Source organism: Ciona intestinalis, unplaced genomic scaffold (genome assembly GCF_000224145.3).
Source record: "Ciona intestinalis unplaced genomic scaffold, KH HT000030.2, whole genome shotgun sequence".
In the NCBI taxonomy this organism is placed as follows: Eukaryota; Metazoa; Chordata; class Ascidiacea; order Phlebobranchia; family Cionidae; genus Ciona; species Ciona intestinalis.
The window spans coordinates 95,961-122,842 of NW_004190352.2; the positions used below are offsets into that span (position 1 = coordinate 95,961).

At 38.1% G+C, this 26,882-nt stretch overlaps 4 protein-coding genes and 1 long non-coding RNA gene across 6 annotated transcripts in view; 3 read left to right on the forward strand and 2 right to left on the reverse strand.

Annotated features, from left to right (window-relative positions):
• LOC100187182 (proto-oncogene tyrosine-protein kinase Src-like) overlaps nt 1-3,347 on the forward strand; it is a 7,047-nt gene extending 3,700 nt beyond the window's left edge. Inside the window, exons 6-12 of the mRNA XM_009862697.3 lie at nt 181-330; nt 509-642; nt 979-1,101; nt 1,472-1,625; nt 1,881-2,012; nt 2,196-2,341; nt 2,776-3,347. Coding sequence (XP_009860999.1) covers nt 181-330; nt 509-642; nt 979-1,101; nt 1,472-1,625; nt 1,881-2,012; nt 2,196-2,341; nt 2,776-2,832 — 896 coding nt within the window. The 3' untranslated portion in view covers nt 2,833-3,347. The remainder of the gene's footprint in view (nt 1-180; nt 331-508; nt 643-978; nt 1,102-1,471; nt 1,626-1,880; nt 2,013-2,195; nt 2,342-2,775) is intronic.
• A 103-nt stretch (nt 3,348-3,450) lies between these two features.
• LOC100186460 (F-box only protein 4) lies at nt 3,451-6,216 on the reverse strand. The gene is made up of 2 exons (XM_002127402.5): nt 5,870-6,216; nt 3,451-5,378 (listed from the first exon to the last, which is right to left on the reverse strand). Exons 1-2 carry the CDS (start codon nt 6,078-6,080, stop codon nt 4,156-4,158), a joined length of 1,434 nt encoding a protein of 477 aa, XP_002127438.1. The 5' UTR covers nt 6,081-6,216; the 3' UTR covers nt 3,451-4,155.
• On the forward strand, nt 6,134-13,381 carry LOC100176244 (mediator of RNA polymerase II transcription subunit 15). 2 transcript variants are annotated; one of them, XM_002127309.5, is made up of 14 exons: nt 6,134-6,224; nt 6,643-6,760; nt 7,341-7,422; nt 7,745-7,784; nt 8,016-8,393; nt 8,801-8,985; nt 9,560-9,603; nt 9,995-10,095; nt 10,501-10,634; nt 10,851-11,003; nt 11,337-11,485; nt 12,016-12,206; nt 12,478-12,609; nt 13,167-13,381. In XM_002127309.5, exons 2-14 carry the CDS (start codon nt 6,687-6,689, stop codon nt 13,319-13,321), a joined length of 1,818 nt encoding a protein of 605 aa, XP_002127345.1. In that variant the 5' UTR covers nt 6,134-6,224; nt 6,643-6,686; the 3' UTR covers nt 13,322-13,381. The 2 variants fall into 2 exon arrangements, with proteins under 2 accessions (XP_002127345.1, XP_026693680.1); XM_026837879.1 differs by lacking the exon at nt 6,134-6,224 and having other exon boundaries at nt 6,560-6,760; nt 12,478-12,666; nt 13,167-13,302.
• LOC113474901 lies at nt 8,985-13,315 on the reverse strand. The gene is made up of 3 exons (XR_003396621.1): nt 13,182-13,315; nt 11,992-12,202; nt 8,985-9,113 (listed from the first exon to the last, which is right to left on the reverse strand). It is a non-coding gene; the product is annotated as an uncharacterized LOC113474901 (long non-coding RNA).
• Nucleotides 13,382-16,844: 3,463 nt separating the features above from the next.
• Nucleotides 16,845-19,337, forward strand: LOC778710 (transcription factor protein). Its single transcript, NM_001078317.1, is given in 3 exon segments — nt 16,845-16,930; nt 17,114-17,677; nt 18,464-19,337. Coding segments are annotated over 3 exon segments (1,044 nt in total). The 5' UTR covers nt 16,845-16,863; the 3' UTR covers nt 18,877-19,337.
• Nucleotides 19,338-26,882: the final 7,545 nt, after the last annotated feature.

Below are 26,882 nucleotides of genomic sequence, written 5' to 3' on the forward strand. Positions count from 1 at the left end.
ACACATACGTCCACAAGGTAGCAGCGTTGAGCTTGACCCCATTACCTAATGGTTACAGGCAGGCACGCTAACCACTACGCCACGGCGCCGCACTTATGATAATCAATGTCCCTGCAACACAGAGTATTATTAACAATTAGACAGATATTTGTATTTTGACAAATATTCCTGTATTTACAGAGAACTCTGATGGTTTGGCTTGCAACCTTGTTTACCCTCAACCCAAACCAAGCATAGAATACATGGAGCTGGATGTTTGGGAGATAGACAGGGGGAGGTTGAAGTTGGAAACCAAACTTGGGTCGGGGGGGTTCGGGGACGTTTGGAAGGGTGGGTTTAATTGTTAATATGTGTTTGTTAATACACCCATGCTGTTGTGCAAGTGTTCTTGAGTAAAACACCTAACGGCTTTGACATACAACTCCATGGGGCAGTAGCTTTCTAACCAGAGGGTTTGAAACCCCTATGCGAAGATAAATAAGTTACATTTACCCACTAACCCACACAGGTACATTGGATGGCAGCTTCACTGTAGCAATCAAACAACTACAGATAGGAACCATGACAACTGAAGCTTTCCTGGAAGAAGCAAAAGCAATGAAACAACTCCAGCACGACAAACTTGTTAAACTACACGCTGTGGTGGGACATTATAATCATACTTGGTGTTTTTATTGACAAACATATTTCACCCCAACCACTGGGGGAGTGCTTGAGTTTGGCTTGTTTTAAATTTAATCTATAAATGCAAGAATGAAACGACAGTTGTTATAACACGGGTGTTCTGTTTCATACACCTCATGCCTGTTTACAAGTTACCACATATGAAACTTTGTGGGCAAATGAATTTTTGCATCTGCTTCTGTAAAATAGAAGGTATAAAACAGAACACTGGTGGTAAACAGTATTGTTGTTCTGTCACAAACAAGTTACATTTATTCATCATTTAAACACCACCTTTTCCACACATTTTGCCAGGTACCAACTGAACCAGTTTATATTGTAAGCGAGTTTATGTGCAATGGAGATCTGCTGAGTTATTTAAAGAGGAAAGGTTCGTATGATTTACAGCTTGGTGACTTGCTGGATATGGCTGCTCAGGTGAGAATGTGTTGTGTATGAACCCGTGTTATATTGGCAAATATGACCATGTTTGTCTAAAATCAGGTAATAACTGGTTAGCACGCCAGCCCGTAACCAAGACGTTACTGGTTCAAGGCTAGTCGCCGCCCCTATTGTGCGTGTATGTCTTAGACAAGACACTTAATGGCAGTCGCTCCAACCCAGTGGTCACTAATGGGTTGTCTGAATCAACCATACTTAAAATCAATCACCCACAGAGTTACATACGCGGTAACTTGTAAGTGGGCAAGAGGTGTATGAAACGAAACACCAGTGTTATAACGACTGTCGTTACCCTGTCATGCGTGGATAAATAAGTTACATTCATGTTCATTCCATCATCTCACAGGTGGCATCCGGAATGGCTTTCATCGAGGCCAACAATTACATCCATAGAGATTTACGCGCGGCAAACATCCTCGTCGGCGAAAACAAGGAATGTAAGATCGCTGACTTTGGGTTGGCTCGTTTCATCCCAACAGATGAATACGTTGCCCATGCAGGTGAGTATGGGTGGTGTTAGACAACATATGTTTTATATTTCTTTAAATAGCATGATTTTATTTATCTCTTTGAATACAATAGCGAAAATCAAGTTAATTAAAACAACGAAGAGAAAAGAATTGGCAACAAAACAACAGTCGTTGAAACATGCTACGAGTGAAAACTAATTGAGTAAAAGTGTCGAATAAAAGCATGGCTGATAAATAAACCAAATATTAAACACGGAATTTTATAAATAACAACCAACCAACCAGGAGCCAAGTTGCCGATAAGATGGACGGCGCCCGAAGCTTTGACGCATCGGAAGTTCACCATCAAGTCCGATGTTTGGAGTTACGGGATTGTTCTGTTTGAAATCATCACACAAGGAGAATCACCTTATAGGGGTAAGGGTCGGAGGAAGGTTGATAATAAACTTTTTAAATACAATCTTTTAGTGGACTAAGCACCCCAATTTTAAAACCAGGCTTTTTATATCACTTAACATTAGATTGCTAATTTTTGGTGGAACATGATATTTAGAGCAGAGTTGTCATATTAACCCAACATTGTATATGTTTATGTTGTAGGAATGGAAACACGTAGTTTGATGAAACTATTAGAAAGTGGATATCGAATCCCGAAGCCGGTGACATGTCCCGATCATGTCTATGGGATTATGATGAAATGTTGGGAGAAGGAACCAAAGCAAAGACCAAACTTCAACTATTTAAATGTAAAGCTACCTGACTAATATAAGAACCAATTTCTAAATATTACTTGAATGAATTAATGTAACTTATTTATCCTCGTGTGGCGGGGCAACGACAGTCGTTTTAAACACAGGTGTTCTGTTTCATACACCTCATGCCCACTTACGCATTACCACGTAAGTAACTTATTTATCCTCGCATGGCGGGGCAACAACAGTCATTATAACACGGGTGTTCTGTTTCATACACCTCGTGCCTGCTTACAAGTTACCTCGTATGTAACTTTGTTGGTGATTGTTTTTTCTGTATGCTTTTGAACATCCCATAAGCAATAACTGGGTTGGAGCAATTGCTGTTAAGTGTCATTTTTCAAGATACATACGCCCACACTGGTGGGTTGGTCTGAAGGGGAGGCGATCTTTATTAGAAAACCAAACTAAATCTTGTTTTATTCCAGGGTTACTTTGAAGGAGTGGTGGCTAGCTTGGATATGACGGGGGAAAATACGTTCTAGATATTATTACATTGTAAATCACCTTATTACTTTATAACCACTGTTGCGTATCGTATGCGTGAAATTATACTGAGATTGAAACATCTTGTTAATGTGACAGACTTATTTTTCCACTCACTGCAATATTCCTATACCACCATTTAAGTAAATGAAACAATAATGCTGGACTAACACAACACTCAAGCCACCGTGCCACAAATACTGAAGATCTTTTACCGACCAAAAGTGAACTTATAAACATTTTTGTAAAACTCCGTTTTTAGAATTAATTTAAAATCTTTGTCCCCAAAAGGTTTGAAAAAAATTCCACCGTTCCACACACAACTACTAATACAACAACCTTAATGTTAAACACTAACCAACATCCCAGGTTTCTCTGGGATGTTAATCGTTGGTTCGTGTAAAACTGTGACAGAATAACTAAATCGTATTTACATACCTGGAACAAGCTTAAGGTGGCTGTACACAGTATCCAACTTGGGAAGTGGTATGCAAACCCATTACCGAGTTCCGCATGCGGCAGCGAAATCCGGACAAAATGGACGAATTGGGGATACTGTGTACAGCCACTTTTATACAATAATAACTGAATCTATCGTTAAACAAACAACCACATCTGAAAGATAGTAAAGAAAATGTATTTAACATTCAATCTCATGACCATTTATGAGGCGTTTGAAACGATGTTAAACATATGGGGTGAACATATCACTTTGATCGAACATCAATGTTCGAGACCATATTTACACCTTAACCAGGTAATATATAACAAAAGATAGAAACAACAAGTTAAACAAAGCATTTTCAGACTTTTTGTGAAAGTAGTCTGTGGCATTTGCCAGTTGCCACCGTGAAATTCGAGGGTCGGTCAACTTAGACCTGTTTTACATAAAGTTAGTGACGTCAAATGATGATTAACTAATATATGAGAGAATATGAGGTTAACTCAATGTTGTTTTAGTATATTGCATAGAGCAAACAACCTAATAAAATAACATATGTTTTTTTTTTGTGAAACAAGACACAATATCTAGAGAAATATTTGAGCAGTATTTGTTGAAACTAACGGTAGAACAGCAGGAAACTTTATGTCAATTCACATCTAACTTGATTAACATTCACTTTTGTAAAAAAAGAATAAAAAAAACAAATAATTTACATTCTAACATTTTTTCCAACAAAAAAACACAATAAAATTGCCTAGTAAAAATTCGAAATTATTTTTTTAGTTTAAAAACAGTTAACATTTGTTTTAATAAAACAAAACAGTAAAAATATTTCTTGATAAAAAAACTTAAAAATTACAAATTTTCTGAATAATTATCAAAGTTGTTTGAACAGCCAAACGAGAGCATTTTCCAACCCGTTCAAATTACTGACGTTAATATCTTGTGCGAACCACGGTCTATCTGTGATCGCGGGAAGGTCAAGTAAAGAAGAAACTTCAACGCACGATATTCGTTCAGTTGTCGAAACATCAACACAACATAAAACAAGCAGTGGTCGACGCAGAATTGATGAAGGATTCAAATCCCGTCCTTGCTCACAGTGACGAACACCGTCCAATAAAGCTTTTAACTCAAGTCGGTTACAGGACAGATTTTGTAGCGATTGATTTTTAGTTGCATCAACCACATAGATGAGTCTGTACGTCTCCGTTCTTTTGTTTAAGAAGTTAAGGACAGTTTCATGAAGTTTGAAAGCAGGTAGGTAAGGATCAAATGTTGACGTATCTTCACCTACATTTTGCTCCACAGCATCAAGTATATTGCTCCTCCTCAATCGATCCATTCCCGATCTTTTTGCCCGGTCTCTATGGTTACCGGAGTATAGAGCGATAAGGTTAAACCTCTTTTCACCCTTGAACTCGAGCTCGACGCCGGACCCCACACCGTCTTGACTTCCCGGTAGCAAACGTACCGTCATCAGCAAATCTGGTCGCGCCCAAAGCAGTCGAGAGAATATTTTACTTGTGTTTGTTGACTCCATGCCAGGACCAAGCATGATAACTTCACCGTTTCCCGATCTCATTCTCATCCATAAACTACGAAGAAATCTTGGAAAGGTTTGAGTTGCGGCGAGTGTCGTGTCTTGTGTCTCACTTAAGTTGTTTATTGACGTTTCCACATCATTACTTGTGTGTTTGACGCCAATGAACGTGTGGTCTTGTACACGCTGGTACGCAGAGTGAAAATACAAAGCTTTGTAATTAACATTGTTCCTGCTGCATAACCTCGCATATAAGTCATAAGCAATATTAGGAAGTTCACCGTTATGACAAACCACCGCTGTTGTGTTTGTTGTTTTAAAGTATTCAGCTAATGATAATAACGGAATACTCTTGTTTCCAATGTTTGGCCACTTGAGCATGTCCGTGTACAATAACTCTCGCCACAATATCTGGTCGCTGCATACCGCCCTCCAGTGCTTGCTTGTCATAGAAAGATGATTAATGTCTGAAGCGTCGAGTTTCGATAAAACGATAAGTTTGCAATAATAAGGTAAATCATCAAGATTTATTGAGAAGATTGTTTCAAGTGGTGAATCTGTAATCAAGGGGACTTTAACAATGAACCATTTAAATGGTGCTGTGGTTTAGTAAGGTGCTTGCCTATAGACCAGAGTCGATGGTATGTTTGTTTGTATCAACATGTGGTGTATGAAACACAACATCCGTGTTGTAACGACTCTCGTTGCCCCGTCATGTGAGATAAATAAGTTATATATGTGGTAACACTGGTAACTTAGGCAAGCACGAAGTGAATGAAACAGATCACCCGTGTTATAACGACTGTGGTTGCCCCCAAGCGAGAATAACTAAGTTACATTATGACAGTGAGACTCTTTTATAAATTGCTACATTATATTAACTTATAAAACAGTACAGATCCTTTATGCACTGGGAGTGACAATTTTCGACATCATGACAGCTTTGCAAAATAAATCGATAAAATTACAAACTATAAATTAAACTATTATAATAAACATTTCATTTACCAAATATTTAAAACAAATAAATTAAACATAAATACCTTACCTTCGTTATCAGTAGTTGTCATTGCGTCATCATGGTCGTCAGAATCCTTGCTTTGCAAACCGCCATCTTTTATCTTAAAAACATATCGGTCGCGAAAGAATTTAAACACATGAACTATCGTTCGTTCGTTGTTTATACTTTGGCTGTAATTATTCTGATGCAAACCCATAGAGCCTTGTGGGTTAACTGTGGAACTGGCTACGCTATCCATCGTTGTTGTTTGCAGAAAACTTGATGCGAACAACACATTCGAGACAGCGCTATGTAGATGACGTCATCGAAAATACGTCAGACCTTTTACAAGTTGTAAAAAGAGGAACTACACGTTTTGTTCTACGTTTGGGAAGTTTGTCAGGTACTTTTGCATTTTTTATTGAAACAAGAATCTTTTATGTGTTTATTTGTAAAAACCAGAGATGTATTAAACTGTCTCCAAAGGGCAAACGCATGGGAGATTTTAAGAGAAAAAATATAAAAAAAGAAACAAGACAGATACTCCTGGTGTAGGAGGAGTGGGGAAACTGCCAACATGTATTCAAAGTCGCTACTGTAGCAATAACACAACTGGAAACCAAACTTAAATGTAAATTTTATTTACTTTTTTACACAGAAACTAAAAAAACGGATTACGAAATCGGTATTACCTTTGGAATTCCCCTACAAAGTTACCGAATTGCCTTTTTCGCGTTAAATAAAAATTTAGAAACATTTTATTTGAGGGGAACCAGAAGGTAGTTTTGCCGACGTGAGTTGCTGATTAAACTTCCTTTTAGTTTATAATTCCAGGTATTAGGTAAGTAAGCGTCATTAACTCAAGATGGATCCGAACCAGATGCGACCAAACGATTCTTGGAAAACTACGCAACTACGAAATAACGGGAAACAAAAACTGTAAGATTTGTAATATTCGGTGCTAGTAAAGAGTCTTCCCCCCTACCTTATTTGATAACCACTAACCCCTATAACCATCAACCCCCTAACCACCAACCTTTAACACCTTCCACCAACATATTCTTCTATGTACCGGGGATTCTTCACTAGTGCCTAACATTTTAATATTGTACGACACCCACCGTGGTACGATCGTTAGCGTGCGTGCTCGTAACCCTAAGGTGCCGGGTTCAATGCTTGACACTGCTACCATGTGTTCTTGCACAAGACACTTACGTAGCAGTACATTTTCGTAACTGATTTACAACTGTGTGTTTATCTTTCTTGAATAGAGACACAATATACATTGGTGGTTAAAGCGGTCACCTCATATCAGAGGATACCGGGTTCGAAACTTAACGCTGCTACCTTTGTGAGCATATATATATATATGTGTGGCAAGACTCTTTAACAGCAATTTCTTTAACCCAGCGGTCACTAATGAGTTGTCCAAATTGACAGCCATAAAAACAATCACCCACAAAGTTCATACATAATCAACAAAAAGAAAACACCCCACAAAACTAATATTATATTTTAGAATGGAAGCTTTTAGAAAAACTGGAAAAAATTTCAACGTGACTACGATTGAGGGAAACATCTGCACCAGAGCAAAGTCGATGGTATGTTTGTATTAATTTACAGGTTTGGAACTTACCATAAATTTACGTCACGTTTTATAGCGTGATATAATTGCAAATAAAAATTATTTCAGACAAAAATTGGCACAAAAAATATCATCCGCGCAAAAACATACTGTCCAATATGGCTGACTATACGCAAAGGTACTTGCGATTTAGGGCAGTTGACACAATACCACAATGTTTATAAAATAACATACATATATATATATGTTTCTTTGTAAATAAATCAAAATTTATTCAATACAAACATATGTAAGCTTCACTTTTATAATAAATTTATATTTCACCATAATATTAACAGGAAGAATATCTTCGGTTTATCGACAAGATTGTACAGAAATGTAAGTCCCTTGTTAATATTTAGTATATTGTGAATGAGGGTTTCCAAGGTATAAATATTCCACATGGAGGAAGTAGTCAAGTATTGTGTCTTTGGTCAAGACATAACAATTGCTTCAACCCAGTATAACAACTGTCGTTTCCCCACACGAGGATAAAGCGAGTTACCTCTATTTATTTATTTACAAATCGCACAAACAATTTCTCCAATGGTTTAAATATTTTGTTTTTAGTCAACAACGAGGCAAGAGTGATGCAACCCAACCAGGAGCAACACATTCAACAACAACAACATATGCAGAATATGCAACAAATGCAACAACAAAACATACAGCCACAACAAAATATTCAACAACAAAATATTCAACAACAAAATATTCAACAACAGAATTTGCAACAACAAAATATTCAACAACAGAATTTGCAACAACAAAACATACAACAGCAAAATATTCAACAACAGAATTTGCAACAACAAAACATACAACAACAACAGAACATGCAACAAGACAGTATGTACATAAACCGAGCGGGCAACCAACAAACCATTTATCAAACAAACCAAATACAACGAACTCCACAAAACAACATTATTCAACAAGGTTCACCAGGTATTTGATTATCATGCAGTGGAATTGGGGGAAAAATGTTTTTGTTTCTTTTCTCTTGTCCCATTTGGTAATCAACAAAAAATATTTACAGAATTATACAACGCATCCAAAAGACTTTAAAAAGTGTTGTTATTTGTTTAAAACCAGTTGGTAATGGTATTTTTCTTACCCCACAGTACTATATGTTAAAATAATTACTTTACTACTGAAGCCCCCTCTGAACTAGGCATGTCCACAAGGTGTATGGCTTTGATAATTATGCAAGTATTGGACCAGTAGGACCTTTACCCAAAGTAAACCACTACCTTTAATGCATTCAAATATCAAGAACTTTTTACTGAAAACCTAATTACTAACGATTGTTGTTTAATCTCCCCACATAACTAATGCAACCCCCTTCCACCCAGGCATGCCTATGCGTGGTATGGCACCCACCAACAGCCCCATGTCTCGTACCATGACGGGGTTACCCAGCCCCCAATCATCCATGGGTTACCAACGCACCCAGTGGTCCCAACCATCACCCGGGAACCAACAATATGGGGCGGGGCAGTTTGTTCAGCCACGCCCACCCCCACCCACCAATATGCAGGTCTGTTGTGGATGAGTAACTTGTTTTGTAAAACAGCTCTTCTGACATTTATTTGTGTAGTCTGTTAATTTACTGTTTTGACTTCTTATACAGCAATACAGGTATTTTCATCAATGTGTGAACAGGACCTAAAACAAACAATTGTAATCTGCTTGCAGCAAAAGTATATTGTATGTAAACTATCTTTGGTGTTGGGGTAACCACAGTCGTTATAACACGGGTGTTCTGTTTCATGAACCTCGTGCCCGCTTACAAGTTACCACGTATGTAACTTATTTATCCTCGCATGGCGGGGCAATGACAGTCATTATAACATGGGTGTTCTGTTTCATACACCTCGTGCCAGCTTACGAGTTACCACGTGTGTCACTTTGAGGGCGATTAATTTTCTGTATGGCTGACAATTCAAACAACCCATTAGTGACCACTGGGTTATCAGTGTCTTCTTGCCCAAGAACACATCTACGTCCAAAACGGTAGCAGTGTCGAGCCTTGAACCCATAAGCCACCGTACCACCCGTTACAACACTAGTTGTCATTACTTTGTTTAATAACAATCCATCTTTACATCCAGCCAATACTGAAGATGCCGGACAGTACAGGACAACCACATTCAAAGTATGTTGTGATGTCATAATGCTATTTCGTTCCATCATAATTGAATTGTATTTGAATATGTTAGAAACAATGGCACAAATATAACATAGGTCGTAGCATGCAATGTGTTTTAGAATTAAAACTAAAGTAGCTTGTAAGAACCAATAGCAGCGGCACCGCCAGGGGGGTTTGGGGTCTTGCAACCCCCCTCCCCCAAAAAAATTTAAATTACAAATTGAAAACACAGGATTGTACAAATACCCCTTTTTATCGGTGGTAATATCATTGTCCACACTTTTGTAATAGAAATTCCAACAGCATACCATCTTCATATAACATATGGTTTTGAACAAATTAGTTCTAACACTAGTTTATCAGAAACTACTATGACATAACAATGTAATTATTACAGCACGATACCCTCATTATCCCCCAACCACCCGTCCCCCCAGGTACACAACACGTCACCAGGGTTACGAACACCTGGTAGTGTACAAGCCGCTCCTTCCCCAGGTGGGTGTGTGAATGTAACTATAATGGGGTTTGCCCTGTATGTAACTTTGTGGGTGATTGTTTTTATGTTTGGCTGATAATTTGGACAACCCATTAGTGCCTTTTCTAATGGCGCATACTCACACAATGGTGGCGTCATCGGGCCTCGAACCCATAAACTCTGGGTTAGAGGAAGGCGTGATAACATTGTGGCATGGCTCCACACCGACTTTGTAACCAGAGGATACTGAGATCAAGGCTCGATGCTGCCATGTGTGTCTTGGTCAAAGCACAAACATGTACATTGAAAGTAAATCATTAGTTAAACCAATTAAGATGCAGAATAAAGACAACCTAAGCATGACTCTACATGTTTATAAAACTTCATAAGTTATCCAATGAATAAAACAACCACACCAAACATAGGAACGCTTGCAATAAACACGATACCGAGTCCCACCCCACTAAATAACTCTCAAGTTGAAGACGACAAGGAATACATGGAGAAACTGAAACAACTACAAAAATATATCGAACCACTTTCCAGGATGATTAGTAAGGTAATTATGACATCATAAAAATGAATGAATGTAACTTTATTCTCGTATGACGGGGCAACGACAGTCGTTATAACATGGATGTTCTGTTTCATACACCATTTTAATAGAATCTCTGTAGATGGTAGACCTTGGGTGTTGGGGTAATGAGCCAACTCTGGTCAAAATACCTGGGTGTTGGAAACCCCACACTCATAGAATAGACAATGATTGTTTCAGTTCAATGAGGACGAAGAGAAATACAACAATGACCTTTGCAAGATGAAGACATTGCGTGACACGCTCATGAATCCAAACAAACGACTTCTCATGTCAACTTTAGATAAATGTGAGAAAGTTTTGCAGAACTGGCTCGACCAGAAGCCTTCACAGGTAGGGGCAACCTATGTTTGTTGATGTGCGCGCCTAACATGGGTGTGCCATGGGACTAACTACGATAACTTAAGCTAGTTGTATTACCTGTTAAAAGATTTTATAATGAAACATATTCTGTTTGAATAAGGGATCAATTCTCCCATTTTAGGTGAAACACATATCTTATAAAAACTATTACCTTGGCCTTGATTTTTGTTTGTTACATATTTGATCCTGACTGTTATTTCGTTACGAAAACCGTCCAACTTTATGAGCACTTAACCTATATCAAAGAATGAACCCGAAATTTAGACCAGAGTCACCACCCCCCTAACCCCTCCCCCCCTACAGCCGCCATTGTTGCAACCCCGCCCCGACCAACACATGTGCCAACCCATACTCAACGTTATCGCATCCGCCACCAAGTCCCCCTTACTCAACCATACATTGAAACGAACCTTTGGACCGGCTATGAAGACATTATGTGGCAACTACACAATGTGAGTGGGTGGTTTGTTTGTGTATAAAGTGACGGGTGTCCTGACACAATGGTTAAGCCTGTGGTGTAGAAGATACACATTTAAAATTATATCTTTGGGCAAGCCACAAGCATGTGTTCTTGGGCAAGACAATTAACAGTAATTGCTCCAACCCAGCGGTCACTAATGGTTCGTTTAAAGTATCAACCATATAAATCACCGACAAAGTTACATACATGGTAACTTGTAAATGGTCACTAACTAGTTGTCCTAAAATTCGGTTTGTTCAAAAATGGGTCTTGGTGCAAACAGCCTACTCTTTGAAACGCATCTTCTGGTATAAAAGCAAGTACGCTAACCACTGTCACACAGCCATAGCAATACAAAAGAATTGCGGGTAAGATGGGATGCTGTTATCACATAAACTTACCGCTGTAAATATTGCTGCTACCAAATGGTGCGAGAAAAGAGAATGAAACATAAACCATCTTACCCCAACCTACATGTGCCATCTTACCCCAACCCACCATATAACAAAATTGCTCCCACAGTCCGGAGTTCGTTCCAAACAAACGTCAGAAACTGCAGGAGGCGGTGTTAGAGTTGCGTGCCAACAAAGCAAAAGGGAAGTTGAGTGATAATGTGAAGAGGGAGATTGCAAACCTCGATTCCAAGTTCAACATTGTGGTGGACGAAGTGGGGAACGATATGGGAGGGAACGTTCAATTGTTCTGTTATCTAAGTAAGTTCAAAAGTTTATACTTTGTTGTTGGTGTTTCTAGCTTTCTTGTTTTTTAAACAATGTTTTTCCGGCCTTAAACAGCAGGGTGAATTCTGTTTACGCAATTGTCTGAGGTTTAATTGTGCAGAACATAATATGACTTGATTCAAACAGAACATATGCGTTAGTGTTTGTTTACAAACCATGATTCGAAAGTTGTAGTGAGATCACTGAGATGCTACCCCTAAAATCTTGAACCAACCCCAATTAACCCCCCCCCCCCTCTATGCAGATGACCCCAAACTACCAGGAATTCCCCCAATCCAGATATCGGTCCCCCAATCTTACCCCACCCAACCCCCAACATGGGTACAGGGGTTCAACTACGAACCAAGGGAAAACGACATCCAAATATCGGATCCAGGTTTTTATTCAAGATATTTTGTAGCTTAATACATTTATATGAAAGCCAAGGTTATTGGTGAGATATGTTTTGTGTTGTTTGTGGCGTAATATAGAAATAGCAAGATGATCTGGTGGAAAACATAACTTTTATTATCCCAATGATCCGCTGCGTCATAAATTTATTCTGTCTTTTAACTTGAAAATATTAAAGTTAAAGGCAGTTAAAGGGTTAATATCGTTTCTTGGTAATCAGTATAATGGTTTTTTTGGTAAAGACACTTTCATATTACATCAACATACACTGATAATGCAAATGTAATGTTGGGACAATAGATATATACATGGTATTACCTAAATAACACCAAATAAAAGTAAATATCAATTTCGCCATGGTTTAATCGCCGTTCAGCGAGACATCATCAGAATATTGAAATATTGGTTTCCTTATGTTTGTTCTAACCTTAATAAACCCCACAATCAATTTAATCCAAGACACCATAGTTCCCCATGACCTCATGCTCACAGCCGAGTTCTAACCTTACCTTAATGGGTCAGTTAACACCACACAATCCACAGAACAAACCAACTTACTTGGAAGCGACTTCCTCTTAAAGTTGCGACCCATGATACGATCTCGACTTACCATGGTGAACAACACACACTGTACAATATCCTCACTGCTGCAAACATGGGCTTCGAGTGCTGCGTCGGCATCTACACTTGTACATTGATGTCATTCTGATGGAATAATTAAACACCATTGTTATGTGTGGCCAAATAAATGTACAAAATATCAAAACTTTGAGTTTTTATCATTTTTTGTGGATAGCAGAAAATAGGGTGACCATGACGTATAATACTTCAAGTGACGTCACTCATGACATCACGATATTACTGCGAATATCAAATAAAATAAAATTTATTGCTCTGTAACTGTATACAACTGCACTGGAAAAGAAATAGCCGCTAGATGTCGCTGCAGAGGCTTACATCCAAGCACCCCGTTTTAAATGTAATAAATTTATTCTCGTATGGCGGGCAACGACATCGTAAAAAATATTCGCCAACAAAACTTTGCCATTCATGCGTAATGATCGGCTCCCATTGAAATTGAGTAAAAAACCTTGTTTTATTGTATTCTGTGTGAAAAAAAAAGAGTACAACGAGGCAAGTCATAAGATCTGGGATTTAGATCAGAGTTGGCCCATTACCCCAACATTGTATATGTACATAAACATTCTATATGGGTGAGGTCCCACAGCAAGGCACGCCATGGGACCTGGGATTTAGACCAGAGTTGGCCCATTACCCCAACATTGTATATGTACATAAACATTCTATTCTATATGGGTGAGGTTCTACAGTGAGGCATGTCATGGGACCTGGGATTTAGACCAGAGTTGGCCCATTACCCCAACATTGTATATGCACGTTCTATTCTATATGGGTAAGGTTCTACAGTGAGGCATGTCATGGGACCTGGGATTTAGGTCAGAGTTGGCCCATTACCCCAACATTGTATATGCACATTCTCTATATGGGTGAGGTCTTACAACAAAAAATCCTTGCCTTAGGCCAGAGTTGGCCCAATTCAGTAACACCCAAAATAAACAAACATATACGACTACATACACAACCATCTTATACACCCGCATATATAATACCTTGGGCTTAATACGCCCACACAACAACATACATCCTTATACAGTGTGAGTATCCCACCATTGTAATGACTGAGTTATACATCTTATGCTATACATAGCTTATCAAACATAAGGACAAATATTAACGACTTGTCAAACAATTAACGTGAATGTGTGGGCACAGTTCCTTAATTATGATATATGTTACATTTGCACTCAATTGTTTGCTCTCACGTTTATTTTCTCCTTAGCGTTTCATAACGACTGTTGTTTTGCTGTTTAATTCTCATCTTTTTGCACCATTGTTGACGTATTGCCTCAACCCAGTGGTCACTAATGGGTTGTCTAAATTACCAGCCATATATAAAAAAACACCAACAAAGTTACATACGTGGTAACTTGTAAGCGGACACGAGGTGTATGAAACAGAACACCCGTGTTATAACGACTATCGTTGCCCCGCCATGCGAGGATAAATAAGTTACGTACGTGGTAACTCGTAAGCGGGCATGAGGTGTATGAAACAGAACACCCGTGTTATAACGACTTTCGTTGCCCCGCCATGCGAGGATAAATAAGTTACATTCATGTTTCCAAGTAAATAGTATGTTTATAGCCCCAAAGGTTCCGGGTTCAAATTCCACTCCAAGTACTTTACATACAACTTTTACAAAACAAATAAAAGGGAGTAAAACATTATGCATATTATAACGTAATAAAATAACTGTCGAGTCACAATACGTGCAACAGCGTAACAGGTTAAATACGTCATGTACCCACCCGTTGCAAATAATATACACAGCTTATAAAACAATGTATGTCCGATTTATTGTACGAAACATAAATGTTCTTTATATCTTCGAATACGATAGCGAAGATCAAATTAATTAAAACAATGAAAAAAGGGGGAATTAACAGCAAAACGACAAGCATATATTACTGTGGGGTAAGATGGGATACCGTTAGCACATATCCCATGTTTCCCGATCGTGTAATAAACAAATAACAACGCTCTTTTAGAGTCTACCAACTGGAATGGTAAAAAGGGATAAAAACGTGGACCATCTTACCCCAACAAATATGAACCATTTTACCCCAACCTACATAATACACATTGAGTTTGATCATGGCAGAAATTATTTGAACACCACTGTGATAATTTAACAAGAAGGGACGCGAGTTTTGTGAGAATCTCCATTGGGAGCGTGCTTCAAAAAGTTTAAGAACCCCCCGTTTAAACTATTTCAAACGTTCCTATGACCAGGGAATGCACCGGGTGATCGAGGAAAACCTTCAATATGGTACGGTATTAGGGGATGCCCCTCATATTTATGGTGTTGTCTAATGCGAAGCTTTTGTCAAATGTTTGGCCAAGCTCGAAGTCGAGTTACTGGACTATAAAGTTATAACACGGGTGTTCTGTTTCATACACCTCGTACCGCTTACAAGTTACCACATATGTAACTTTGTGGGTGGTTGTTTTTCTGTATGGCTGACAACTTAAACAACACATTACAACTAATAACTTTTTATAACTTTCATAACTTTTTATAACTCTCACAAGTTATTAACTTTCCAAACCAGAAACCAACGATGTATTATACAAACATTGGCGGTGAATCTATGTTCATGTGAACGAGTTTTGGCATCGACTGCACTACTCGATCCACGACCTATTAAACTCAAATGAGAGGCATACTACACATGTATTGGTATCACAACATAACTTTTTAAATTGTTATTTCCGCAACGATAATGAGTCCTACAAATACATTAAATCAAAAACACGGAAATAAAACAAGTTATGGTTAAATGTCTTTCATCTATTACGTCACAAAAACTTTTTTCATTGATAGGTTTTACTAATCCTAATTGTTAATTAAAACCACATTTGCAGCCCACTGTGAGTTGATTGATATTTAATTTAACAGTAATGTGTTTTAACCAATGTTTCATTTACATTATTTTATATTTAACAAGTTTTAAAGCTAAACAACGGCCGTTGTTTTGCTGTTAATTCCCATATATTTGTTATGTTAAATGACCTTTGTTATATAATCGAAGAAAATAAAGTTCATTTATGTTTTACGTTCAAAATCTGACCATATATTGGTAAAGTTACAACTTATTAGCATATAACTGTTACGTAACAAACTATCCCATTGTGTCATAAAACTGTAACAAGAAGCCATGTTTTATATAACTGCGTGTCATCATAAAGTATATTGTTACGTAATACTGCCATGAAATTTGAATGCAATAAATTTTTATTTTGTTTGTTTAAAAAACTCGATGTTTCAGTTGGATTTGTAACGCCCGAGTTCTTTTTTAGGGTATTCCCCTGGTGTTAAACGAAATTCGCGCGATAAACGTGACTATGTCGTCACAGAGAGGCGAAAATGAGAAGGAGTGAGAGCAGAGTGGGTGGCAAGTCGAGACACGTCTGCTCTTTCGAGAGAATGAAAGAGATGGAAAGAGGAGAAAAACGAAGAGCAGAAACAGTCCGGAGCGGGGAACCCCCCGAACCTTTTTTTCTATTTTAGTTCGGTTTATAAAGTTCGTTTTCGTGGCTGGGAGCCGTCATTCGGAATTAGTAATCACGCTGAAAGTTGGTCAGCCTTATATTCAACATGGTGAATTGCTTTAGCTTGCTTGTCAATGATATTTCTTACAAAGACGACGATCAACAAAACAAAGGTAAACGTTTATACGAGTAAGCACTTATTGCGAGTGGCGTTTCGCTTAGCTCAGCTACTTTTATCTGATCTTGGCTCGTAGTAAATTGTACTTTTCCAAGAAGTGTGCGTCTGCACAAATTACTACGCTGCTATTACAGCTGCAAAGAGAAAGTTCAGATTTTGTAAATTATGTTTTTTCCAGATTTCCAGCAAATAAACGAAAGCTGCGACACAGTAAACGCAATCATGCATGGTGGGGAAAGTTTTCAACATCATAGAAATCGTACAGAAAGCATTGACAGTTTCCAGTCCATAGTCAGCCCTTCGTCGGTAACATTGGAACAAAACTTCCACTTTCCACCGGGGGTGAAGGACGAATTCCCCGATGATGGTTTTCCTTACTCCGATGTCCCTGATGTTCTATCTCGACCCCCTCCTATGACGCGACAATACTCCATCGGTACCGTGATTGACGTCATCTCACAACACGACATAAACGATATCAGTGACGTCAAGATTACGTCATCAAACCGACGTCAGAGCGAACCGGTGGCGATCACAGGGACTTACAAAGTCGAACGTATCCATGACAATGATGCAGGTTTCCCGGTTGGGGGAAACCCATCCTACGTCACAATGCAACAACAATGGTCGCCATTATCAAGCAATTATTCCACGAGTCCAGATCCACCATTCGAAAACTACCAAGGCAGTCCAGGTAGTTGCCACACCCCTCAATACGACCAATCAACGAACACGATTCTAGGTGAGCAAATACGTCATATCCTAGCTTATATTAGTAGCTTCCATTGATTAGTTACAAACTTAAATAATACTTAAATTTGCCAAAGTTTTTGTCCAAATTTTCGCCAGAAATCGTTGTTTTCGCGTTTGCGACGTTTATCGTCGCCACGGAAATTAGTTCAAGCATATTTCTCCCGAAAATCAATGTTCTCACGTGACTAAATTTTGCCGCCATTTTGTCCCGTTTTCCCGCCATTGCTCCCATGGTAGCAACCACGTGACTAGACATGTTTAGACACGCCCACACACGCAAGGTGTATCGATTATCAGCAAATTTATTTCAACAACGACAAACCAGCCCAGACCCGCCCGTTGCAGCTGGTTTCCTAACCGGACAAAATAAAAATAATTGTCAACAAAAGTCACAACCCAATTAAACACGTTAGTTACGTTGCCTGGTTTCGAACCCAGAGCCCATAGCTTAATGATTACTTAATAAATAACTATCCATCTCCACGTTAGATTAACTTCCACATTACGCCTTACTTAACAATGTTACCCAAACTACCTTATTGTAAATGGTGTCAAATAGAACAGTTACCTCCCAAACGTGTATAAGGTATACGTCACACCTACGTAGGATAAACTACAATGTTTTTTAGTTAAAACGCTTCGGGCTCTACATATTGAGATTCAATTATGTTTTGCAGCTTTTTTTGTAAATATATTTTATTAGATAAGTTACATTACATTCATTAGAGTGCATCCAACACAACAACCGTCCTAACGCATCATTTTTATTTAACAGCAATGAGCCCACCTGACCACCAGATGTACCAACAAAACTGGGAACCTCCTTCCTACCCAATTACCCATAATCCCACTTTGCCCCACACAATCACTCATAATCCCACTTTGCCCCAACCAACCACCTGCCCCACGTTATCAACGATCAACTTTAACCAGTGCGGCTTGCAAGAAGTAACTGACACCAACAGCCTCATACCCATTCTCCACGAGTTGGATAAAATCGACCGACGTCGCATCCGAAACAACGAAGCTTGTAAGAAGTCCAGAATGCGACGAAAACAGCGGAAGATGGACAAAGAGAGAGAAGCGGAAAGACTCGCGGCGCAGAACCTTCATTTGAAAAGGAAAATCTCGATGTTGCAAAGTGAATGCGACAAAATACGTCGACAAGTTCTACAGGCGAGGCAATGACTCGTGTTGTTTATTTATTAATTTCGAAGCTGTGAAGTCCATATATACTTTTGCTGTGTTGTGTATGTATTGATGAAGGTGCCTCGTACGCCCCGTGTGTCTTGCCAAAGCTATTTGTTGATGGGATAACTAACGTTGTATAAATGTACACAAGTCCCAACTAATTTGAATCAATTTCAATCCTCTGTTTTTGTATTTGTCTTTTTTTACCTGTTATTACGTCACAATGTCTTGTGTTACGTGTGAGTCGCTGGTCGTACGTCACAGTGCTAGTTGTAAAATGAAAGTGAATTACACAATGGGTCTTGAATTTTCGTGCTGGTAACGAAAGTTGGACGGAAAATCATATTTGTAGGCGTTGCTCTCTTGTACGGCGTGTGGTTTCATTTCAAGTTCAATTGCAATAATTTCTTTGTGGTATTTCTTTGCTTCGTTGTAAAATAAAACCAAATACAAAACAACTTATGCTTGTTTTGCGTAAAATGTTGCAAGGCTTAGCCAAACAATGGTTCACGTGTGTTTTGTGCATCTGATGTATTGACATCGTAAATACGAACGACTGGAACAATAAATGGATTTCTAACTAAACTCCACCAAGTGAATAGAATGAGTCACCGCAGACATAACAATACCAATAGACGATTAACTCGCGCGAAGTGTCTACGATCGTTGTTATATTTAGAACACAATAGATTACCAGGTGCGACCCTTGTCTCATGGGGTTTAAGGCGTCAATCTGCAACTATGGGTAATTAACTTGTGACGTCACTATGCACCACGTGATAGCAGGGGTTATATGAACCAAACAAAATAAATCGTTCACAAAGTTGACAGACGGGCGTTGTGGTGGGTTGGGGTAAAATGGCCCATGTTTTCTTATTTCATATCGTTTCATTTGGTTGTAAACAAAGAATATTTACCCAATTATAAAACCGTATCCTCACGACTATAAAAGACCGTTGTTGTTTAAAACACGATTGGAAAATATAGACATTATGTCCAACCGCTGAAGCTGTACCAAGTCTAGAACGAACTATACAACAATTCTTGAGACACCTCGTTAACTTTTCAGCATTAACATTAGTTTCGTTTTAAACTTAAACTTGAACGTTTAAATCAACAGCCTTTTATGAGCCAAGTATAATTTATAAACCAATACAAATAAAACATCTGTTGAATTATAATGTTTAACTATAAGCGCGACAGTCATCTTCGTTTATTTATGACGATTATGAGTTTATTATTTACATTTGTGACGTAACAATAAACACGAAACTCGAATTCAATTTCATTTACGACGTAGGAGCTACGCACCAATAACCATTGTTCCTTCTTTGTTACGTGGAAGATTTAAAAATATTTCCCGCCATTTCCAAACAATCAAAGTTAATTCGTCAACAATTTCAATTGTTCGATCACAATTGAAAGTTTAAGATTAATAAACATCATTATGAAGAAACAATCGACATTATTACGTAACAATGACATCCGATTGTTCGAACTAATAACCCGGGGAACCCCCTTAATCTGTACCGAGATTTAAACCTCGAAGCGATTGTGACGTGAAGGATTGCGATTTTGACGTGTCAACACGATTTGTTGGGGTCACACACAGTGCAGAATCACGTGGGGTAAGATGGGATACCGTTAGCGCATAATATCCAATAATTCCTAATCGTGTTTTTAATAATTAAGAACACCCTTTTAAAGTCGTGAGGATATACGGGTGAACACTTTGTAGTTATTCTTTGTTTGCTAACAAATACAACGGTAAAAGAGAATAAAAACAGGAACCATCTTACCCCACCTTATTAGAACAGATATCGCAACACCACGCAGCCACTTACGTGCCCAACAACAACAATATATACGAACCCCACACGCTGCACGTACCGCTGTGCAAACGACAATTAAATAGATTTTATTCCAAGGACAAACTAGACCAGTATTGTCGTTCTGTATATCATTAACCCACAAAGTTTCAAACCATCGTTGCGTATATTCACATATACTCGAATTTAATGGTTTAGTGTTTGATGTATTGGAATTTGAATTGTTACATCATAATGATGCGTTTATGATAAAACAATAGCAATTTATCGTGTATTGTGTTTTATATATGACGTAACACTGGTTTATTATCTCCCACACAATGCATGGACAAACGTCGTTCCGCCCACAGTGGTGGTAGAAGTACTTGACCTATCGAACTCAAAACCTTTTGGTTCTTAAACTGTTCGTGCGTTTTAATATATTTAATGGTGATAATCTGTATAGAATTGAACTCAACTGTAAAATACCAACTATTAAGTAAAATGGTTACCACGTATGTAACTTTGTGGGTGATTGTTTTTCTGCATGGCTGATAATTTGGACAACCCATTAGTGACCGCTAGGTTGAAGCAATTGTCGTTAAGTGTCTTGCCAAAGAACACATATACGTCCAAGGACATATACAGTAATACATAAGTGTGGCATCGTCGAGTCTCGAACGCTGTATCCTCTGGTTAGGAGCACTAACCGCTTCCCCCGCGAAGAAATCAAAATTCCAGAATCAAAGCTATTGTTATCATTGTTTCATCACAAACGAAGTTAATTTGCATATCACGTGTGTGCAACAATCACCAATATGACGTCACAGTGCCCACACAATGTGACCTTTGTTACAAACATTCCTTGAGATCACGTGACTAATCTGGAGCGCTGATTGGTCAAACTTTAACTACTAGAACATAGTCATTATTGACGTCATACTAATAATTGAACCAATGCTGACGTCATATAACTCAATTCACGCGTCACAATACGTCAATGTAACTCGAACAATGGGGCTTCTAGAAAGAAAAATGGCGGATGAATGATCCAACCTCACATGGCGGGGAAACGACATCGTTATAACACGGGTGTTTCATACACCTTGTGGCCGCTTATGCGTAAGTAACTTTGTGGGTGATTGTTTTAATCAAAATTTAATGTATGACTGACAACTTGAACAACTCATTAGTGACCACTGGGTTGAAGCAATTGCTGTTAAGTGTCTTGCCCAAAGACACATACGCCCGCAATGGCTTCGAGACATAAGCGCAATAACCACTGTGGACTTAGCAACAAGCCACCACACACAATATGTTACTGTGTAGTTATATAGTAAGTTGGGGTAATATGGTTCATGTTTTCATTCTCCTTGATCGTCCCATTTTGTGTAAAAACGAATTAGATAATCGTAATCTCACGACTTTAAAAGAGTGTTGGTAGTTTTACATTATGTGCATTCGAGCAGAAATAATATTTAATCAATTGTTGACGTCGATAATTTAAAACAACGTCCGCGTTTTGAACGAAACGCGTTTACAACGTGATAATTATCCTTCCTTATGACGTCACAATACGCAGGATTCTGAATCACCACCGCGATTTTCGAAGCGGAAGAAATTTCCGACATTGTCGACGCGCGAAGATTCTTTGTGACGTAATAAACGAATCTCTGCAGCGTCATTGTTGTGATTATGAGTCATAACAACGTAGATTGAAATGGTAATTACTTCATTTTAATTTCTAATTAGTAAAAAATATATTATTTTTGTCGAAAATACCATTGTAACAAAATGAACCTTTTTTATATTGTTACCTAACAATACAAAAGTGATGGTTGTCACTTGTTTACAGCGCGGTTCATGTCCGCGACAGTATCCAACATTAAACAAAGGACAACACGTGACTATGTTGATATTATGACGCGATAATAGACTTTGATGACGTTGATTAGTATGGAGTTGAAATGAAGTTGGAATTCGACCAGTATCGTTATGGGGGTTTCCCATATAGTACAGTGGGGTAAGATGGGACACCTTTAGCACATAATATCTAAATATCCTGATCGTGTTTTAAACAATTAACAACGGTCTATGGAAGTCGTGAGGATACGGTTTTATAATTCTTTGAATGTTCTTTGCTTACTACCAATGGGACGAGAAAACAGAATAAAACATGTGCCATCTTACCCAAATCTACATGTGCCATCTTACCCCAATCTACTATGTCGTCACCATAGCTTACAACGCACGCAACAACAGTGTGGAAAACTACCGCATGATTTCCTTCGTTAAAACGGGACCATTATATCCGTCGCATACATTGTGGGCGCAAGGTGGCATGTGTTGGGAAACCGCGTGAGGATAAGTTAGGTGCTGTAGAATGTTAACGGTGGATAGCAACATTTAATCTAAACACGGATAAACCTAAACAAAAGCCTAATCATATGACAATATAACATGACTGAACTCAAACGAAACACTATGTCGTAACAATAGAAATTATCACGCGGTAAACGTCGATTATTGTTTCATATACCGGATACACATGTGGTCGTTGGTCACGTGGTCTTCGACCAATAGGAAAAAAGGTAGCATCCGGGGTTGACCGGAAACTACGTGGCGATATTGCAATGTTGCGTCATAGTAGAAGTGGCCATTGATTGTTTACGTGATAATGGAACAAACAATGACAATGTATGGTACAACTTGAAAGTAAACCAGGGAGATCACCCCGTGTTTCTACCTTATGTTTAATCACCTTTTTCAGAGACACTCAACACCTGTAGGCTGCTCCATCAATAATATAACTTAGACTGATTTTAACGTATCTTTTACATCTGTTATTTTATTCACCACTTTGCAGCAATCAACCTCTGAAACAAACAAGGCCATGAGAAGTCTGTTTGCATCCAACAACAAATATTGTTAAAGTTTCCCCTCTATTAATTTAATCTATAATAAGTAGAGTTGTGTGCGTCCTGGTGAACGCATGGGCCCATAAGGTATCTACAATGACCAACCAAACGTAAAATACATGCAATGCTTCGGATATCTAACACAGATGAAATTAGTTAGTACAGCGTATAAATTCTTCGAATACGAAAGCGAAGATCAAATTAAAACGAAGAGAAAAGGAATCAACAGCAAAACAACGTTGGTTAAAAACGCTATGGATAAAAAGTGGGGTAAAAGTTTGAGTTAAAAGCGTGGTTGTCGCGCCCATTATGCGCAACATGTTGAGACGTTGCATGGGCGTCGCCAGGGGGGGGTTGAGGGACCATGACCCCCCTCAAATTTTAAGTTTCCACTAAGGTTAGTGATGAAAAAAAGACAAATAATGTAATTTACCATTTCGATTTAAGACTGTTTTTAATTTTCTTACACAAACATCTTTCTTTCTTAAACATGCTTAATGATAAGGTGTCAGTCGCCGTGGGACTGCTATTTATAGCGTAATTAATTGCTTGATCAAACCACATTGGGTCAAACCAACGTCTAACTATACTAACTTTGGGTCAAACAATCGCTATTATGATGCAATAAAACCACGTGTGAATTCCTACTATTGCGTAATAAACAGTCTATCTGCTAGCTAAGAAAAACAAATCCCAAATTTTGTGACAAAAATGGCTGTGGTAGGTGACGAGTGGAGTTTTGGATTTGGATGTAGTTGTATAGATCACTGTGTTTTCACGCGGCGTAATTGTGAAAAATAAATTCTATTCAGAACGCCTTTCTGTGTTTTGTGTTGTAATAAGGTGTTTCAAACACAAAATACAACCATAAAACATTTGGCCCCCACCAAAATTTAAGGCTGGCTATACGCCCATAGTTCTAAGTACAAGCTTTCAATAACCTTTTATATTTGCGTAACCACATAGTTTGACAGCGCGCATGGCGTCGTTGGCACTGCGATTGACTTCCACAATCATCGATAAACATTATATTGTGACGTCACAAGTTAAACTGAATATCAGAATAGAAGAAAACTTGAACGCATTTCATCATTTAGTAACTTTAGTTGAAGCGTTCTAGACATTGAGTTTAAACATGTTTTGCAACACGCTGGAACAGATTGGTTAAAATACTGAGCAGCTCATAATATTGGTGTCGTATATTGCATTGTAATTGAAACATCACGAATATTAATCGCGTTCAAACCTTCTTGATTTTCCATTCAACTAACAATCGAACCGCGTGTTAACAATGACGTCATAAACAAAGAACAATAGACCGCCCACGCGTCTTGCTCCAGTAACTGTTACGTCACAATCTGTGGTGTTAATTTAACAGACGATTAAAAATTATAATCATTATGACGTCATATAGATGAGTTCCAAAACTAAAACTTGATAATTATGACGTCACATACAGTTAACAAAGAATGAACATGATACATTTTGACGTCACAAGCAAATTCAAGAATGGGCATACAATAAACGATTGTTACGATTATTCATTCCAATTGTCTGGTATGTTACGTCATAACGAACACGCTGGAACAATGAAGCGAAGTTCTAGAATGGAACAACCGCGTATAAACGAAGAAAGGAACTCGATAACCGCTTGAATTAACGACGGCGATCGACATTCCACCCAACAAGGACACGCGTACAAGTGACGTCATTATTTATACGTGGTAAAATTAGATTTCTATATTCACGTTCAAACATACGTTGTCGAAATCAAAGTATGTTTACGTATATTTATATGTTTTGGGGCTAAATAAGGACACGTATCCATTTATAGTCCGTAAACTATACAAAGTTAAATCAAACATACATAATTGGGTACAAGGTATGAATTATCACAACATTTATAAAGAGATCCCAAGGAGTTAAACAACAAAGAGACTTAGCAATGAAACGCCAGTCGTCTTACACGTTAAGGCTTACATAAAATAAGTAAGTTGATATGACGACTTGAACAAGTTTCGACGCGATGACGTAACGACATGTTTGTATGCTACACAAAGGCAAATGAAATCAAGTATTTCCGGTTCAAATTATATTTTTAATGTTCAAATTTAACGATTAATAAATTGGCATCGCGGTTTGTCCCACTATGGCTTACTAGCGCCATCTTGCGGCGGCTAATTTAGGTTTCAACTACATTTCATCATCTTTACATTCAACATGACGTAACGTGACTATCTCTTAGAATAGAATAACAAGGTTCATATTAGTCAATATAAGGAAGAGATGGGAATTAACGACAAAGCGACGGCCGTTATAACATTTGCCAAAGATTAAAATACTTGAGTAAATGAACGAATGTCGTTTTGATGTTAATTTCCTTCCTTTTGTTTGATTAATTTGAATTGATAAAAATTTATGAAAACTCAACAACGCATTTTTACAATTACGATTGTTGGTAAACAATCTACATTGTCTAAGTAAGATGACCATTATTATTATTACGTCACAATCAATACCGTTGTACAAACAAAAATAAAGGAAACCCTACAATGGGTAATATGAGCAAACAATGGATTCTATATTTACTTTAGAACAATTTCGACTTCGGCATTGTGACGTCATAATTGCACAAAACAGGTGAAAAAGTTTTAGGGTTTCAATGGTGAAGGACACGTGTTGCTACGTTTGAAACTGAATACCTACGTTACGTCATAATCACGTGCAGAATGGAACGCGATTGACAATTACGTCATAGTTCGTGAAATTCTAGAACCGAACGCATGACAGAAATATCTGCATTGTGACGTAATTCCGACGATGTAAAAATGAACAACATGTTACAGTTTTTATACAATTTTTATTGAAACCATTTTTTTGCGAAAGTAAATTAATACAAAGTATTTGTATCATTGCAATTAAACTACATGTTTTGTAAATGTTTAAATTTTGTGCTTTTTTTGTAGTTTTTTTTAAGCAATGATGCAAACTGTACAAAAATACAAACGCAAAATCAACCATTTGACACGAACGGGCACAAAATATGCGCAACATGCGCAACCATCACGGGAACTTTATACGAAGCTGGAACAAAAGCAACGATATATTGGAACTAATATAAGGCAAATACATCACGTGCGTGTTGTAATAGGCACCGATCCTGGGGTGGCAAGGTGGCCAAGTCAACCCTAGAGTATCATTACTGTTTTATACAGTAAACAACAAAATTGTTTTATCAAGTTGGGAGTTTTGTTATTTTCTACAGTCTGCGCTGTAT

Bases quoted from the DNA above. Each gene is read 5' to 3' on its own strand.
- LOC100176244 (XM_002127309.5), top strand. From the start codon at position 6,687: ATGGATCCGAACCAGATGCGACCAAACGATTCTTGGAAAACTACGCAA. The intron at 7,785-8,015 runs GTAAGTCCCTTG...TTTTGTTTTTAG, and splicing joins CGACAAGATTGTACAGAAAT to TCAACAACGAGGCAAGAGTG. The intron at 8,394-8,800 runs GTATTTGATTAT...CCTTCCACCCAG, and splicing joins TATTCAACAAGGTTCACCAG to GCATGCCTATGCGTGGTATG.
- LOC100186460 (XM_002127402.5), bottom strand. From the start codon at position 6,080: ATGGATAGCGTAGCCAGTTCCACAGTTAACCCACAAGGCTCTATGGGT. The intron at 5,379-5,869 runs GTAAGGTATTTA...CCTTGATTACAG, and splicing joins GACAACTACTGATAACGAAG to ATTCACCACTTGAAACAATC.